Below are 18599 nucleotides of genomic sequence, written 5' to 3' on the forward strand. Positions count from 1 at the left end.
GCTGCAGTTCCTTGATTTTCATGCGGCACTGCTGCTGGTCCCTGGTCATGACCCTTCTCTTGCACCCCCTGAGCAATCTGCTCATAGATGTCAAGGTTTCTACTGCTGGTTCGGAGCTATGCCTACACAGCCTCTTCTCCCCACAGGCCCAGGAGAGCCAATATCTCCTGCCTACTCCAGGCAGGAATGTGCAGCCGGCATGGTCAACTGGGCAGTTTCAATCAACAATAGAGAGCTGCTAGGTGTGGTAGCCAAGCCAGGCAATCAGGAAAAGGAATTTCAAAAATTTGCAGGGCTTTAAAGTGGGGGGACGGGACATCCGGTCTCCGTGACCTCAGGGAAGCAGAGTTCACATTGGTGATGAAAGCAGTCAGCGTTGGGCATTGTGGGACAGCTGCTGGAGGACAGTTAAGGTCGACTTAAGTAACACAGCGTCTACACTCACACTGCATTGACCTAAGTAAATGGCTATGGCTCTTCGCTGCTTGGGACGCTGATGTTATTGTGTCAGCGTAATGGGGCGCTTACATTGGTGGGAGACAAAGTTAAGAATAGACACATGCACAACTAGGTCCACGTAAGCTGTCTTGCATCGACCTAACTTTGCAGTGTAGACCAGGCTTTAGTTACTTTGTGGAGTGTGCGGAAGAATAGAAAATTGGGAATCTACTACCTTTTTGTTCCTAGCTTCAGTCTAATCATTACAGAGGCCAAATGTTCTAGGAAATGTTTAACTATATTTAGTCTACAGGCTTCCTAGAAAAAGTCCCAGTTCTCAATTATCTAATGACACTACTGTGTATCAATTCAGACCAGTTGCTATTAAAGGTCTTGTGACTGCAACCACTTCCTGTCTCAGCTCACCCTCAAACACTGTGAGATCCTCTGCAGGGGTACGCTGCGTCTCTAGCTAGCCAGTTTCAAACTACCATGTCTCGCTCCAAACATTCTCAACTCATTAAAGATAATTGACTACGGTGTTGCTGAAAGCAGCTCTTAGGTTCCTGCTCCAATCTACTATTGCAAGAGCACAGCTACATTTTTGCACATTTGGTGGAGAAAGCATAGGCCAGAACTACTTTTGCTTTACAATCTGAATTTGTGCCACATCTGAATGTACAGTCTCCCAAAGGCTGCACTTCACATTCACTCTTGGATATGTAGAAGACAGTCTTTTGACAATGAAAGCCTCTCAGTACAGCTTGCCAATGAACCAACACATTTGTAAAGACAAAGTAAAACATGCACTTAGTAAAGTTTATCCAACCAACCACCCCAGGCAATACCACTTTCCATCCTGTCATCTGGTCAAGGGCTATGTCATATACAAGCATTACAGTAGGCAAAAGCATGAACTCCATCTTATTCTGACAAACCAACAGTGAAGCTGGCAAGCAGTCCACAGGGTTTAGGAGTATACAGCTGAACAGCAGCACACAGTTTGATGTCAGACATAGGAGTGCTGCATTTCAGAGAGTAGTTAGGAAGATCTAGCCACATGCATGTTATTGGGCATGGAGGGGGGGAAGGGAAGATAGAGACACACACAGAAACCCTCCTCTGAGCCATGTTTCCTGTTCTACATTTGCTCCCCAAGCAGAGCTCCCAGTGAAGTCAGTTGCACAACTGCCAGACAGCAGTGCTGATTATGCAACAGATCGGCAGAGAGGATCAGCAGAATTTGGTCTGAAGAGGGGATGGGAAGGGGGTTTATAGCTTACATTTCTATAGTACCTCTGACTCCAAAGAGCTTTGAAGACTTGACCAACAGATGCGCAATACACAGATCGCCTCCACCTCTGCTGACACACAGCTGTTAAAAGATGAGCTGCAAAACTTTTGCTAAGAGTTAAAAACCTGTTTGCACAACTACAAGTGACTCTGGCTGGTCAGAAATGCCATTAACAGAGGATTTGAACAAATTTACTTTTCTAAGAGGCTGAGAGTCTGGACTGCCAGCATCCTGCTTCCTTCGTCAGAGTGAGTGACAAAGGGAACGAAAAGCAGGGCTGAGAATGGGACAGTTCTTTCAGGCCATCATAGGTGTACTTGTGAGGTCATCTATTGGCAGAGAAGCCAGAACATCTGCAGCCCAGATTTCTGAGGATCATGGGGAAGAGGCTGGTAATTGCCTTGTGGTTTGTTTTGAAACTATGGTTAGGGGTGTATTTTACCAATGGCTATTCGCTCTGCTGGGATTGCACAAAATATACAGGTTTTTTTATTCTCTTACCCCCCCCCCCCACCCCCCATTTAACCATGCACTGCAGCATTACAACAGTTTGGGACAGGAAGTGAATATCATCATATCCAGTTGAGCATGGACAGTAGGGTGAGGGTTAGAGAAGGTCCCTATCTTGGTTGGAATCTGGCCAAGACACCCGGATTAATAGCACTCATAATACTCTTATGAGAAGAGAGCATCATTAACCACAAATGGCCAAGACCTTGGTATTATGGCTCATCAACAAGGACAACAATTCTAGCAGCACAGCTTCCCACAATTCCGTGCTGGGTCACTGGTATGTTACTGACTCAAAGGACTATTGGGTCACCACCACTTCCTCTAGCACATAGGCGAGGTAAGTACTTAGCTAAAGAAAACCCAGCCTTCCATAGCTAGTGATATGTGACAAGTTCCGAGGATAAGCTAAAGAAAATGCTATCGAGGAAGCTAGTCAGATGCGCCTATTAATCTTGTCCCAAGAGACAAAAACAAAGGGAACTTAGGAACTGAAATGAGGCAAATTTAAAACCAATCAGAGAAGATGCTATTTTGTACAGAGTGTAGTTCACGTGTTGATCTCAATGCCACAGATGCAACTGAGATAGACTTCAGCATGATTAAAATACCAGGCAATTTATATGAACAGAGAAGTCTTAAAGATCCCTAGCTAGGTTTAGAGGGATATTCACCATCAGTATTTTAGTAATTTGACAACTGTACCGTCCAAGGGTGGTTAACGTCAGTTATGCTAAACACAGTATTTTAAACTGAGAAAGATCCCACCCAATATTTACTTAACTGGCAGGTGCTGGGAAAAATGGAAACAAAACAAAAGAAATGCAGTGACTGGCTCAGTCACCTCTGACCTCACAATCCTCCTCTGTAGTAAGGCGCCATCATTTTGAAATTAAATCAGCAGACATAAAAGCCTCACCCGAAGGGTGATAAACCAGATGAAACAGTGAAATTGAACATACCAAAAGTGCTGTTAAACATACAAAGAACCCCAGAAAAAATACCAGTATTTTTTCTCGCTAATCTCTCAGTTCTAGGAAAGTAGGTAAGTTACTTGTAATAACTGTAACTAACATGTCACACAGAGTACGATTTTGGAGGTGACATATCCCTTTACGTTTTGGGCCCACAAGACTTGGTAGAATCCCTTTCATTTTCTTGTAAGAATCTTCTTATCTATCAGATACCAGGCAAAGGGAAGCTTATGGAAGGCTATACATAAATGCTCACTTTCCCAACCAACACAGCTTCAGTCATGGTGATCTTGAGTTCTTTGAAAGCCTTGAATGAACGCAGATATGCCTTATAGGCTCAATTACCTTTGTATCATCTTTCCAAAGGGGCTGTGGTGAATTCTCCATCACTGGCAATTTTTAAATCAAGATTTGGAGGATGCTTTTCTAAAATACCTGCTCTAGTTCAAATAGGAATGATTGTGGGGCAGTTTTCTGGCCTGTGTTACACAGGAGATCAGGCTACATGATCGCAGTGGCCTTCATCCCTTCTGACCTTGGAATCTATGAATACATATGCCCCCCCTCAATATTCTGTAACAGACACACACTAGGAAAAAACACACACACACTGATTCATCAGTAGGACATTATGAGAAGTGGAATACTAATACTAATTCACAGCTCAGAACACAATTCAGAATTGTACTCTTTTCTAGAGAAGATAAGTATTTATTTTCAAAGCGATCAAATTCAACCCTGCTTGGACGATTCTGACTTCCTTTGATGGGGTAAAAAAAAAAAAAAAAAAAAAAAAAAAGTCAATATTGTAACTGGAGACTCTCTTTAAAAAGAAGTTTACTTATCAATCACGTGGTTAATACATTTGCTACAGAAAGGGGACACCAACTTTTCTGCAGGCTGTGTGTAACCAGACATTTTATTAGGCAATAAACGCCTCTCTGAAGGGGACTTACGGTCCTGAGCTCTCACAGTGCCCTGATCAGTTGGGAGAGCATCACATCAAGACTGGCTGAAAAACAAGCAGCTTCCTTTGGAGATGGCACCAGTATCATTCACCCCGAGAGCTGTAGAAAAGTTCCATCCTACGCCAGGTATCTGAGATCTCGACAGACAGTCCAACCTGCCCCCATCCCATGCCCGTTTTTTTTTTGGGGGGGGGGGGAGGGCAGGGGGAGGGAGGCTTAATGTACCTACCCAACAGTTGTCCCGAATATTTCAGATCCATTTTTCCCAGGGCCCTTCACCCCACGCTGACAGATCATGCCACGGCAGCTGTGACTGATAATTTTCTAGCTACAACTCAGGAAGTTAAACAAACAGAGCCCAGTGTTTCTGGAACAATAGGGTTTTGGAGAAGAGGGAAATCTAAGGAGAGATTTACCTCATCGTCCTTCCAGTCTGAGAAATCAATCTTGAAGGAAGGCAGGGAGAATTGCTGGCTCACCCCTCTCTTGTAATGAACAGTCTCTGACTGCAGAGAAGGATTCTTTGTGCTGTATCTGGAGAGGGGGCAAAAAAGAAAACTCAGTGTAACAAGTGATTGCTCTGTGCTGGACTCTAAGAAAGTCATTCACGCCTGCAGCCTCCCAGGAATCACAAATGGCTGCTCTGAGAAGCGGTGCTGGCAGGGGCTGACAGCCATTCACTCTGGACACAAAAAGGAAGGGAAAGTGGGCTCAGGAGAGGGAAACAGCACAGGAACACAGCCCTGATCTGCAGTCAAGTTGATCAGTTCCATAGTGGCCTGGCTGGGAATATTAGTCAACAGGGCAGCACACAGCACTGCAGACAAGGGGCCCAGGCTAGCAAAGGCTGACCCCACAGATCTGGAGTATGGGCACTGCCGGCACATGGTTTAGCAGGCTCGGGTCTCCTCAATACTTTTGAAGAGGAAGCCTGGCCCCTCCCCTCACACGCACAGCTGAAAGCTTGAGCAGTGATTTAACAGTGATAAATCATTCCACACCTCCCCCCATTTGCTGACAGGCTGCCTGCGCCCCGCCTGCGAGATGGCATTTGGTGCCCTCTAATGGCTGCACACAGAGAGCAGTGGCAGCTCAGCATTGGATCAGCATTTGGGCCAAGCAGCAGGAACTAAATTTGACATCCTCCTCCCACACCCAAGTCTCCAAGCCCCGTGCCCCCTTCCCTCCCTGCAAGAGAAGCACCCTTGATCTGAGGGCAGTACGACTCCACTAGCTCAAGGGCATCCCCCACCAGTTGCACCAACACCAGATCCACAGGTGTTGGCCAACTCTCCCTCCACACCTATGGTGGAGTGACAGTTCTTCCACTGTATAGGGTCTTACTCTGAAACCAAGGCATCACCTGGAGCAGTAGGACCAGCTGCCACCCTCCAGGCCTTCTGCACTTGTAATCAGCTGGGTTCTCTGCCCTAACCCAAGTTAGAAGTTCCAGCAGGGCTGTAAGCATCCAAGGAAATTTCCGCCTGGTGCAACTATTTACCATGTCCAGGGTGTAAGTAATGTCTTACAAATCACAGGGGAAGTAAAGGGGTGTTTAGCAGAGTTCAAACCCAGGACCTACAGTCCAGACCTTTATGTACTTGAGTTAAAGGAGTAACTCCATTGGTTAGCCATAGTAATAGGCTGTTATCCTCAGTATCCTCCATTGTAAGGGAGAGGAATAGCAGCGGCTCTGTAAAAACAAATGGTTTGAAACAGGGGCTTTGTGCTTGCTCAAAGAGCAGGGGATGGAGAGAAACCAAGCAAGGGAGGCAAGGAGAATGGGAGGCGAGGCTCCTGAGGTGAAAGAGAATGAGAGAAGGGCAGAGGTGTGCGAAGGGCAAGACCATGGCTCTGAGGAAAGTGTGCAAGGAAAGAGGAAGCCAGGGAGTAGAAGCATCACTAGGAGATCTGGATTCAGCATCTTAAAAGGATTAAGGATCTGATTAGCCCTTTTGTGATACAGAAGCGGAGCTCGCAGACTGTTGGGAACTAAAGCCCCTGCTGTGGCTAGGAAGCACACTTGCAACTTCCACAAAGTACAACTTGGCCAAGGTAACTAATGCAGCGCGTGCAGAAAAGAGATGGTAAGGCACAGCTCCCAAGAGGGCTCTAAAGAACACGACAACAGCCACCACCACCTACTGTGCCCTGCCTCTACTCCAGCCAGGAGCACGATGCAGCTCCCACATATTTACACAACAGCAGTCATCTCCCTCATGTTTTCTGTCTTGAATTCAGAGCTTAAAGCTTCCCAGAGCTCCATAGTAATGCTTTTGTTGCCATGGTTGCATGGTACAGTTGGTTGGCTCCTTAGATGAATCTTTAACTAGCTGACAGTTCCATTTCCAATTTGTTGGTTGGCAGTCTAAAGCAGGGGATGTTCTCTTTGGAGTCCACAGCAAGCTGTTCCAGGACAGCTACACCACTCACCCACCTAACAGCCAAGAGATTTAATGCAGTTCTGACACACGTGATCAATAGTTAGCTATCCCCGGCCTGTTTTGAGCACCACTGCACACCTACCATTAAAGAGCACCAACCCAGGGAAAGCGCCTGCTCATCTGCCCTTACCCTTATGCGCTCAGGTCACTACTTTCAAACTGGGGGGCCTAAAGTTAGGCTCCTAAATCCACAATCAAGTCCTTAGGATTTAGTCGCCCGATTGTCAGAGAAGCTGAGCACTTACAAATCCCACTCAAGCCAGTAGGAGCAGGAAGCTTGGAGAAAAAGAGACCACTTCTATTTTAGGAGTTTAAACTTCTGATTTTAGGCCTTCCAGTTTGGCCTCAGCTATCTTGGTGATGAGCACAGCATAAATGTCTGGAGGAGAAAGAACTGAGGATGTCTTACCCAGCCGGCCTGAACCAAAAATTACATGCCCCAGGCAAATGAGCATACAGGACCTCCTCCCCAGTTGGTGTACACTGGCATAGTTACACCGGAAATCCATTGCCACGACACTGACACCAGCTAAGGACCTGGCTGGTAGAATTTTGCCAGGCTAATTAGACGGTCAGTGGACTCACTTGCACGAGGTGCAAAAGACTGATTTTGCAAATTGACAGGTGGGCAAATAATAAAAACAATCCAGGTGACTGCACTAAAACGTGCTTTGTTCATTCTTGCTGGGGTAGTTTCATTTTAATGATTTATGACAATACTGTACAAGGTACTAAAAAATGTTCAGAACAGTACAGCATAAAAATAACACAGCTGTAGTAATAGGAGATCTTGCTGCAACCTCTGTTATTAAAGTGCTGTGGGGAGGTGGGAAGTGACAGCTGCTTTGTGTGTGAATTATAGGGTACGCAGGTGAGTGTGGTTTTACTTACCGTACAGTCAAATCAGCTAAAGCGAGTACATGGTGTCCCTGTCTGACTCCTTCCATCAATGACATCAAAGAACCAACTCAATTGCTAGCTAGGTGTTAACGGCCCCATCATACAGATGAGGAAACTGAAGCGGAGAAGGAAAGGGACTTGCCCAAGGTCACATCCAACTGGGAGAAGCACTGGGAATGAAACACAAATGCCTCAAGTTCCAGTCCCCATCCCCTGAGCTAATCACTAGACAATTCTTAGGACTTGCTAGAAGAGATGAGGGAGAAGACAGCCTTCCCCAGCCACAAGACTGTACTTCATTGTTGCTTGCACAGCATTTGGAGCTCCTCAGACAAGACTGCTAGAGAAGGCAGACGTTCTCATCATCGCAGCTAGGAAGACATTTTATCGATGGGCACAACTACCACCACATGGACTGTCAGCCAGTGTAGTTAGCATTCCACACCAGTCCCACATTTAGAATTATCTCGCTTCAAAAGCCTGTATGTACCGCCTGTGTGCAGCCTGCAGTACAATAAGCACCACAGAAGACAATTTAAGAGCATGGGTCTGCCTTTTGGGGATGCACTTGAGTTCCACCTGCAAGTCTGAGTGTAGGCAGCTTGCATTTTGGTCTGGGTGTTCTTGGTGGATTTTCATGCTGAGAGCGGCAAGAGTTGGGAAAGCCAATAGTACTTTGCTGATATTCTGAATCCCAGGAGTTGGCATAGAATTGACACCCCGCTCCCCCATACTGCATCCTCTCCTTTCACCTAGGAAAGGGATCTGCAGTCAACTTTATTTCCCCTTCAGACATAAGCGTAACAAGTCAGGCATAGGCATCACTTCAATTCATTGAGATTTTATTGGCAGAATAAGCTAGACAAATGTTGCTAAACAGCTGAGTATGAAAAGCCAGACCCCTCAGGTCTCTGTCAGAGCAGTTAGGACCCATGCAGGACAGGTCACACACAGTGTTTGGGGTTTGATCCCGTGTCCATTTGTGTGTCCATTCCTGACCTGGTGGCAGGTTGCCACATAGTGCAATGTCATCTCTCTCCTTTCTCCCAGGAAGAGGCACAGCTTCTCCGCACCAGCCCCAGAGAAACTCTGGCCTGCTGAGTGTGTGAAATCTGCCCTTTGGCAGGCAGGTTTCACCATCCCAAGACTGTAGCTGATCTAGATTTGCTAGCTGGACTTGCTGTGTAAGAGGTGCTACATTCATATTTACTGTAACCAGCATGCCCAAGTTGCTCAGTTTCTCTGCAGCTGCACTAGCATGTAAGGCAACAGGGGGGTAAACTCTTATTTACCTGTGAGCAGTGAAATCTCCGGAATTTAGTTTTATGGCATATGAGTTCCAAGCACTACAGCATTTCTTTGGGGGCTGCTATCTGTATGGCTCAAAGCAGGCTTTGGCCTTAAAGACAGGAGTAGGCTTATGCCCAGCAGCAAATACCCAGCCCTGGATTGCTTCACACACTTCTCCTTGATTGTACAGAGAAGCCAAATTAAGCATGAGTGTCTATAGCAGAAAGGACTTTCACAGGCCATGAATAAGCATGAGACTATTAAGTGACCAGAGGCTCATCTAGTACTGCTGCCTCCTTTTTGTACACACTCAACTGAATGCAGCCAGTAGGCCAAGCCATACATTTGATTAGCTGGTTCACCGCCATCAAAAGGAATTAAGTTCAAAATCCCACATGCAAACAGAATGTGTAACAGGTAAGTGACCCGGTGTCACATGTGCTGTCAGTTTAAGAGAGACTGGGTTGGGTGAGGTGGTTTTGCAACACCTAATACTAATAGAAATGAAATGTAATAAATCATTCCAATGAAATCAGCTGTGCTTCATTGTGCCTGCAAGAAAACAGTGCAGCATAAGTAATCCAGGGAATAGTATCTCTTGTCTCTAAAGCACATGGAGAGGAAAAGCTCTGCACAAGCAGTATCCTCACGCAGAGTTAGAAACCAAGACTATCAGGTTACCTTTGGCAGCACAGAATTGGTCCTTAAAGCGCATGTCCAGCCCAGATGACTAGTTTTAAGTGACTCCAGTCATGGGGCTGACTCCAACTCTTTCCCTTAGGGGACTACTGAACCCTCTGACCTCACAGTTAGGAAATGGTTCTGTGAAATTAAGCAAGACACCTGCAGCTGGAAAATCCCTAGGTACCCTGTTTTAACAAAGAGCATGACATGCCAGTGTGGTGTGAGGCTTTGGACAGATGAGGGAAGGGATCTCAAAGCTACTAATCATGCAATGAAACACACAGGCTGCTCATACAACACACACATGCCATCTTCCCCAGCCTAACAGATTCCAGAAAACGCAGCTGGTCCCATGAAACAGACAGACAAGTCTCAGACAGAGAAGAGACAAGTGTCCCCTCCTTGTGTCTTCAAGATGGATTCCCATGGTACTGATGTCATTCCTTTTTCAATTGGAGTGCTGAGCCATTCCAGGAGGAGATTTCCTTTTGTCTGTGAAATGGACCCCAGTTCTCTTAGCAAAGGGTAGAAGACCTATTAGCTCTGGATAGAGCTGTAGGATAAGCAGGCCACGGGGGGTTGTGGTCCATGGATGAATGGTCTCTGCACAGGATGCCTCTCCCCAAGACCTGAGAGTCCCTCCTCCAAAATGCAGCAAAATGTCTCTAAGAGGCCCAAGCCACGCTCCAAGCAGGAGACTGAAGCAAACATCATGTTAGTGTGATTAGGGATTGTGGGGTGGGTCTTTCAGCAAAGCAGCCAGGGAAGTGAGCTTCAGCCATTTAGAACTTCCAAGGAGCACACTGCAGGCTGGTGGTTAAGAGAACACGTTCGCCTTGGCACCCTTTGGAGGAAGCCTCTCCTGCTTCAGAGATTGGCTTCCACTTAAGAAGAAAAAGTGAGTTTGGTTTTCAGAGAGATCCTGCTCCTCCCCCCGAAGCGCTGGGCATATCAGTCTGAAGGCGGGGCGTTGATTCTAAAACACACAACAGTTCCACACACTGACCCTTCAGTTTAGATGTTACCATCAAACCAATGGAGATAAAGTACCCTCAGTGATCGTGCACTCCAATTAGTGTGCTAAAAATGCAGCTCTCCACTTTGAGGTGTTCTAAAAATGCAGCCCAGAGTTGTTTTTTCCACCAGAACTTGAAGAAAATAAATCAAAGTAATTACAGTGTTTGCCCTTACAGAACTGCTTGGCAAAGCTAAAATCGGGGCTTTAAAAGAAGGTTTTTAGTAGCAGCATGCTAAATCCAGAGAAGCAGAGATACCCACTTTGGGCAGCTGCACAAGCCCCAAGATGTGCTTACAGAGCCGCCGCCACCATCAAATGGGAAAATAGTCTGGGTTGAATTAAAGCAGTTTATAAAGTCTATATTTGCTGCTCTCTTCCCCAGATCCCTATTACCTACCACATCTGCATGAAAACAGGATCTTGGCTTCAGAAGAGTCCATCGGCTTCTGTTGCAACTGTAACCACCACCACCAGTCATAAGCCCTCATTATCCTCCTTGTATGGGTGGGGAAACTGAGGCACGGTTGATTTGCTCAAGGGTCAATGAAAGGCAGGAACAGAACCCAGCTGTGCTCTTTCAGTCTAAGGGCTTGCGCACTGGACAGCTATGCCACCCCAACATAAAGGCATAGTCCCTAAAGATGGTCCCCTTTCCAGAGCAAGGGCGAGGGATATTCTGCAGGGCAGTAGGAGGGAAGCTGGCACTGCTGCCTAGCCATGTTGCACCAATTTTAAGGACAGAGGACTTCAAGTGCCAAGAGTGTCAAGCCAAGACCTTTGCTAGCACTAAATTCACAGGAAACATTTTTAAAGACTTACGAAAACATAACCTGGAAACAGTTAGGATTTCTAGGAGCCTGCCTATACACTGCACTGCTCAGGAGAAACTGGGGCTAAAGAGCCGGGTTTTCAAAGCTTCCCAAGAGGTGCCAAAGCTCTGTAAGAGGAGCTAATTTATTACTTTTCACAAAGAGTAAAGACAGCTGCAGGCTTTAACAAAACTAGAGAGGAGCCTGATCAAAATCCTGACTTTGGACACCCTCCAAGTTTGGAGGAATTCACATCTGGATGGGAATGTTCAGCCTTTGGCCTCATTTCTAAAAATAACATTCATTGATCATTAGCAGGATGTTTATATTGTGCCTAAAGCAAGTCTTTTGACATGAATTCTGTTTGATTTTTTTTCGCTTTAATCATCAATAGATCACTTATCTTAAATTACACAAGTTTCCTTTGAAAGCCAGTATGATGTAGAACACAATTGCAGAAGCCCTTAATGCTAACTGTAGAGACATGTCAGTCATCAATTATAGTTCTACATTAAGCTTCTCCAGCTTGCAGATTTCTGTTAGCAACAAAAGATCCTGAGCTATTTATAAACAGAGGGGTCTAAAAATCATGCCATCAGAGGCCTGCAGTAGTAAGTCACCAGGCCCCCAAATGTGTACTTAAATTGCATGGAAAAAAAGAGCACCCTAGGTCTTTAAACACAGAAGTGTGTCCCTTGAGACTAAAACATCCCCAAAATATGAAACTCCGCCTTGATTGGACACAGCCTAGATATGCTGACCTAGATTAAGCATTGCATACTAGGACTTTGAGTCTTCATGACTGAACTATATTGACAATACAAGCCACACTAAAATTGCATTGGTTGAACTTTGACCACCCCCATCGACCATGCAAATGTTAGAATAGGCACCTGGAGGGAAACATCTAACAGGCAATACTGCCTATAAAACACAGGAGAGCCCCTTCAGTATAATTAATTGTATAAGATGGTCATTTAACCACAAAAGCAGGGGGGAGGCGGCTCAATTCCTTACACATTTTTCCCTCTCCTGATCCTTGAAGGGCGCTCATTCTCACCGCATCAGTTCCATTGACCCAGGGGTCCCAATGAAAAGGGACATCCTCTTCAAATCTAGTCAGTCAATTTAAAAAAAATGAGTTTACACCTTCAGGAGTTACACCTTGTGTCTCCCTGTCAAACTGTATGGTTTTAGTTTTCTTTTCCCAAATGTGCATGGAAAAACCCACACAACCAACTAACAGGGGAAACTACTAATATACAGAGCTGCCAAATGCACAAAGCAAGCAAACTGGAAAGGAGAAACCTCGCTCTCTCTCCTGCCTCCTTAGGTGTTACTTGTACCAGGAGAAAAATTTCAGACAGACTTGTGACCTGTAAGTCGCCAGTGCCCCTTTAAATCTGTTTTCCCATGACTTACACTGCCATGCCACTGATGAATTCCTCTGTAGCCTGGCAGTAGATTGTGATGGCAACACGGGCATCAGCATCAAAGGTGAATTCTAGGCTGTACAGGACTTTCTGCTTCCCGTTCTCCTCAGTAGGACTGTCTAGGTCATCTTTATACCTACAAGAAAAAGCCAGAGTCAGGACAAACATTACAGATGGAAGAGACTTACTATCTCACCTACTTCATCCCCAGAGGCCAGTGCAAGAGTGTTCCTAGAGTATGTTAAGTTTTGTCCAGTACAGTCTTAATGACTCAAGCGATGGGTCACCATGTCACCGCAGAGAGTTCCACCGTTCCGGCAGAGCTCACTGTCAGGAAGGTTTTTCTGATATTCAGCCTAAATTTCCTTGTTATCTGCCTCAGATCAAGATACCCCCCTAAACCCATCCAAGTCACCAGTTCTTGGGAGTAACCCCAAGAAGCGCAAGTCTCACTGAGATGAGCATTTAAACCAAGAGGAGGAGATCTGCCCTAAGAAGCACCTGTATCTCATTCAGAGGTTATCTAACTACAAAATGCCTGCTATTGACATCTGTTAGCTGATCTCAGTGTCACTCTATTCAGTCCCTGGGAGGTGACATTCACAATCCTACAGAAGAGAAAGCACTATATATGAAGTTATCCACGCAATGGACAATGCACACTACAGCCTGGTTCCTGCCGATGTAAGTGCCCTAGTACACCAACATAATAACTCCATCTCCACGAAAGGCATAGGGCTTACGTCAGCGTGACACTGTTCCTTACATTGGCTGCCGTTGGCTGTCATTCTTGTCAATTTCACGGCTCCGCTGGAGCCATGAAATTGACAAGAAAGCCAGCTCCCAGCTAGGCTGCTGCTGGGTCTCCACCCCAAGCTGGGCTGCCACCCAGGCTCCTGGCTTAGGCTACCACCCGGGCTCCCCAGAGGGAGCCCTGCTGTCCCCTGGTGTCTCGACTCCCTGCTGGGAGCATGGCAGCTGACCAGACTCCGGGCATGGATCACGCCGCTGGAGGTGAAACACACCGGGCAGCTTCCCCTCCACTCTCAGCAGGGAGGTAAGAAGGCCTGGCCAGGCAGCTGGGCTCCCAGTGGGAAGCAGTGCAGAGCTGAGAGCCCTGGATCGCAGCCCCCCACACTGCCCCTCTTCAGCCAGTGGAAGTGCTCCTAGTGAGGACGCGCACCACCGACGGGAGGACAGCGTGGACATCAGCCATCACATTAATTACTGCGGTGGCTGTAAGTTGACCTAACATAGGTCAATTTAAGATTGTAGTGTAGACATGCCCTAAGAGAGAGACACAGAAAGGACAAGATGCACTTGGAAATCAGAGAAGTATGTAATTTAAAATGCTACTCCACCACCATCTTTATGTTCTGAGGGCCATGCTTCAGGGTTTCAGCTGGACACCTGCAGGGGTCAGGAAGGGATTCCCTCCACAATATATTTGGGGAGTTTTTTTTTTTTTTTTTTTTAATATCTCCTTCCTTCATCAGCGATGGGTATGGCTGGAGATGGGACACTGGGCTCTGAGGTGGCACCGAGCATTCTCTCTCTCACGTGCTTAGACGGCTGGCTGTTGCTCACATGCTCAGGGTCTAACTGATCGCCATATGGAGGGTCGAGAAAGATATTCTCCTAGGTGAGATTGGCAGCGATTTGGGGCATTTTTCACCTTCCTATGCAGTTTGGGGTGCAGGTCACTTGCCAGGATTAGCTGGGTCTATCTCACTTAGTTCCTTGCCATTGCAGGGGCCTCAAGCGCTGGGCATGGCCAGAGGGCCATGCCCAGAAGAGGACGCTGCGATCCAGGGAGCAATGCAGGTCTTAGAGGTGGAGCAGAAGTGACGGCGGTGAGATCCTACTAGAGGAAGGCTCACCGGCAACCAAGAGCTAATTCCCAGCACAGCCAGCAGGAGGCACCGAGGTGGTGAGTCCCGCCCCATTACAGTGCCTTAGTTATTTATGTGCTTGTAGAAAAGTTATTTCTGTGGATCAGTTTTAAACAGATTGCCTTTTAAATGCCTATAATGATACTGAGCTTCCTGCCCAAGCCCAGCCTCTAACATTCTACCAGTAGCACATCTGAGGCTCAGAAGGTTAAATTAGGTGGACAAACCATTCAGGAAGGTCTGGATAACAAAGGGGCTTTTGCCTAGAATCCTTCTGGCTCTAGAGCACCTGTAGATCTTCTCCCCCAAATGGCCATATAGAGCACTGTATGAGGCTATCCGGAATACACAGTAGATGTAGCTAGATGTAACTTTAGCAGGATGTCTCCAAGGGAACCCATTTAGACCTCATTCAGTGAGATCAATAACTGCTGCTTCCTCCGGACAACACCAACATAAATTCCACCTTAAGCGGGCATTTAATAGGTATGAGGTTTTAAAGCATCAACGATTTAATATAAAAGCTGCCAAATAAAGATTAAAAATAGTCAAATTAAACAAGCAATGCAGGGAATGGTTACAGCCTTATTTTTATTTCCTTAGTGCACAGCTATCTGGAATATTCCACACAAATCAAGCAGGAGATGACAGACCTTTCTCCAGGGTTCACCTAGGTCAAAACAGGAACTGGCTTCTTCACCAGAGCTTTTCCAACTTGCTAGATTAAAAAGGACAAAAGCAAGAAATAGCTGCCATTCTGAAACCGTGGCTGCTGTGACCTATATAAGGCAGCCAAAGAAGAACGTGACCAGGTTGCGTTTGCACGATTATGCAAATAGATAAAGACCTGATTTAAGTGTGGTTACCAGTGCCACTCAAGAGAATAAATTCACGGCAAAGCTCAAGGCTGTAAGCGTGGCAAGACATAGCCAGATCAGCAACCTCTCCGAGCGAGCGCGAGTGTAACTTCGGAATTTCAAGCAGACCGACAGCCTGGGAGACTGAAGGAAGCAGAAATCTCTAGACCAGCAGTTTTCAACCTTTTCCCACTTGCAGATCCCTACAGAATTTCAAATGGAGGTGCGGACCACTTTAGAAATCTTAGACAGTCTGTGGACCCCCAGGGGGCTGCAGACCACAGGTTGAAAACCACTGCTCTAGACAGGTACAACACAGACAGCAGCAGTGCAAGCTTCCCTGCACCATCCCATGCCAGTGTGCCTGCCCCTGAGCTCGAAGAACCCCCCCTAAAGGCTCAGGAGAGGTCTGTCTCCATGCCACCACCCACCACTGACATGGGGGGAGGGAAATCAGTACCAATTTTGAGGGGGAAGGGGATGGTGATGGGGACACCTCTCCAGTGGGAAATGTACCAAAACCTAGACCTCATTTCACATAGGCAGCCAGGCAGGCATTGGCCAGGAATATCACAGGCGGAGGCACGGTATAGGCCAGTTTAGGCTAGATCACTGTTGCAATATTTGTGCTTAATGTTAATGGTGCACAAGGCATACCAATATATTTATATGTTGCAGATAATATATGTTAGTGTGTGTACACACACACACACACACACACGTGTGCACACATGCTAGCCGGCATATATTAGCCAACAATTTTAATCAAATTTCTGGAAGTAAATATAAATCTATTGATGATAAACTTGCAGATGACACAAAGATTGATATAATGCGAAATAATGATGGAGGACAAGGCAGTCAAACAGAGCCATTTGGATTGCTCATTAAACTGTGCCCATTCAAACAAAACATGTTCATCCAGCCAAATGCAAAAGTTACATGCCTGGGAACAAGGAATGTAGGCCAGACCTCCAGAAGGGGGACTGTATCCTGGAAAGCAGTGATTATGAACAGCATTTAGGGATTATAGTGGACAAGCAACTGAACATGAGCTCCTAGTGCAATGCTGTGGCAAAAAGGGCTAATATTTTCCTTGGATGGCTAAACGGGGAGTAGTGAGGAGTGGAGAGCGTTTTCATGGCATTGGCAGGACTGATACTAGAATACTACATCCAGTTCTGGGGTCCACATTTTAAAAAGGATGTTGAGAAAATAGGAGAGGGTGCAGAAAAGAGCCACAAAAATGATTCATAGGCTGAAGAAAGTGCCCTAGAGTAAGGGACTTAAAAAGCTCAATCTGTTTAGCTTATAAGAAAGATTGAGAGGTGCCTTGATTACAGTGAACAGGTATCTTCACAGGGAGAAAATATTGAGTACTAAAGGGCTCTCTAATCTAGCAGAGAAAGGTGGAACAAGAACCAATGACTGGAAGCTGAAGCCAGACAATTTCAAACTGGAAATAAGGCACAAATATTTATCAGTATTAACAACAATAATAAAGTCTATTTCTTATAGAGCTTCTTTTATCAGCAGATCTCAATGTGTTTCACAAAACCTCTTGAGGCGGAGAAACATCATCCCCATCTTACAGATGGGAAATTGTCGCACTGAGAGGCTTGCCCCAGGCCACACAGGGAGACCATCGCAGAGCAGGTAATTGAAGCCGAGTCCCCCACATCCTTAGCCAGTGCCCTAACCACTGAACTATCTTTCCTCTAGTGAGGGTAATTAACCATTGGAACAAATGACCAAAGGAAGTAGTGGGTTATCCATCTCTTGATGTCCTCAAATCCAGACTGGTTGCCTTTTTGGAAGATGCTTTAGTCAAAAACAAGCTATTGGGCTCAACACAGGGGAACTGGGTGCAATGTAATATGGCCTGTGATATCTAGATGATCTAATGGTCCCTTCTGATCCCTGCCCCAAGGAGCTTACCACCTGATTCCAGAAGTGATACAAGTGAGAGAAGCAAATGCCATGCGTGACGAAGGAAGGGGAGAACAGGACTGTGTGGCCCCTAAAACAACCTGGGCCAAGTTAAATGAAGTCACACAGGGGTGAAATAGCCCTGCAGCTCCCAGTGCTGTCAATGAGAGATGCATAGGCAGTTGATTTTCTGCTGAGCACCTACACATTCCAGGGCTGCTTTGATCCGAGCCGCACCCACTGCAACATGGGTTCCTCTGCTTGTCTCTCTTCCTTGAAGTTCTCTCTTGGGGACAGCAGGAGTTTTACTTTCTATCCCTTGGCCTGTCAGTTCTCAGCATGAGCTGGCCACGAAGCAGGAGCCGAGTTACAGAAGTAGGGTGATGCGACAAAGGGTACGTCTTCACTACCCGCCATATCGGCAGGTAGCAATCGATTTATCCGGGATCGATATATCGTGTCTCGTTAAGACGCGATATATCGATCCCCGAACGCGCTCACCGTCGACTCCGGAACTCCACCAGAGCAAGCGGCGGTAGCGCAGTCGACGGGGGAGCCACGGCCGTCGATCCCGCGACGTGTGGACCCCAGGTAATTCGATCCAAGATACTTCGACTTCAGCTACGCTATTCGCGTAGCTGAAGTTGCGTATCTTGGATCGATCCCCCCCCAGTGTAGACCAGCCCAAAGGTGCAGGCCTCAATTACAAACAAGCAACTATTCGCTGCTAGCAAGTGCCAGGTAAATCGCTCTGGGCAGACTCCCAAGCGGTATACTGCCTGCCTCTTCCAGCATTCCCATGCAGCCTCCCTTTGCCCCCACAACTCAGGCAAGATGTGGACAAATTGGAGAAAGTCCAGAGAAGAGCAACAAAAATGATTAAAGGTCTAGAAAACATGACCTATGAGGGAAGATTTAAAAAATTGGGTTTGTTTAGTCTGGAGAAGAGAAGATTGAGAGGGGACATAATAGTTTTCAAGTACATAAAAGATTGTTACAAGGAGGAGGGAGGAAAATTGTTCTTCTTAACCTCTGAGGATAGGACAAGAAGCAATGGGCTTAAATTGCAGCAAGGGCGGTTTAGGTTGGACATTAGGAAAAACTTCCTGTCAGAGTGGTTAAGCACTGAAATAAATTGCCTAGGGAGGTTGTGGAATCT

General features: G+C 46.4%; 1 protein-coding gene across 1 annotated transcript in view; it reads right to left on the bottom strand.

Moving 5' to 3' along the window:
• MGRN1 (mahogunin ring finger 1) overlaps window positions 1-18599 on the bottom strand; it is a 106284-nt gene that overhangs the window by 61950 nt on the left and 25735 nt on the right. Inside the window, exons 4-5 of the mRNA XM_065412015.1 lie at window positions 12752-12898; window positions 4601-4718 (exon numbers count right to left, since the gene is read on the bottom strand). Of these exons, the coding sequence (XP_065268087.1) occupies window positions 4601-4718; window positions 12752-12898 (265 nt within the window). The remainder of the gene's footprint in view (window positions 1-4600; window positions 4719-12751; window positions 12899-18599) is intronic.

The sequence above is a fragment of the Emys orbicularis genome, chromosome 10 (assembly GCF_028017835.1).
Source record: "Emys orbicularis isolate rEmyOrb1 chromosome 10, rEmyOrb1.hap1, whole genome shotgun sequence".
In the NCBI taxonomy this organism is placed as follows: Eukaryota; Metazoa; Chordata; order Testudines; family Emydidae; genus Emys; species Emys orbicularis.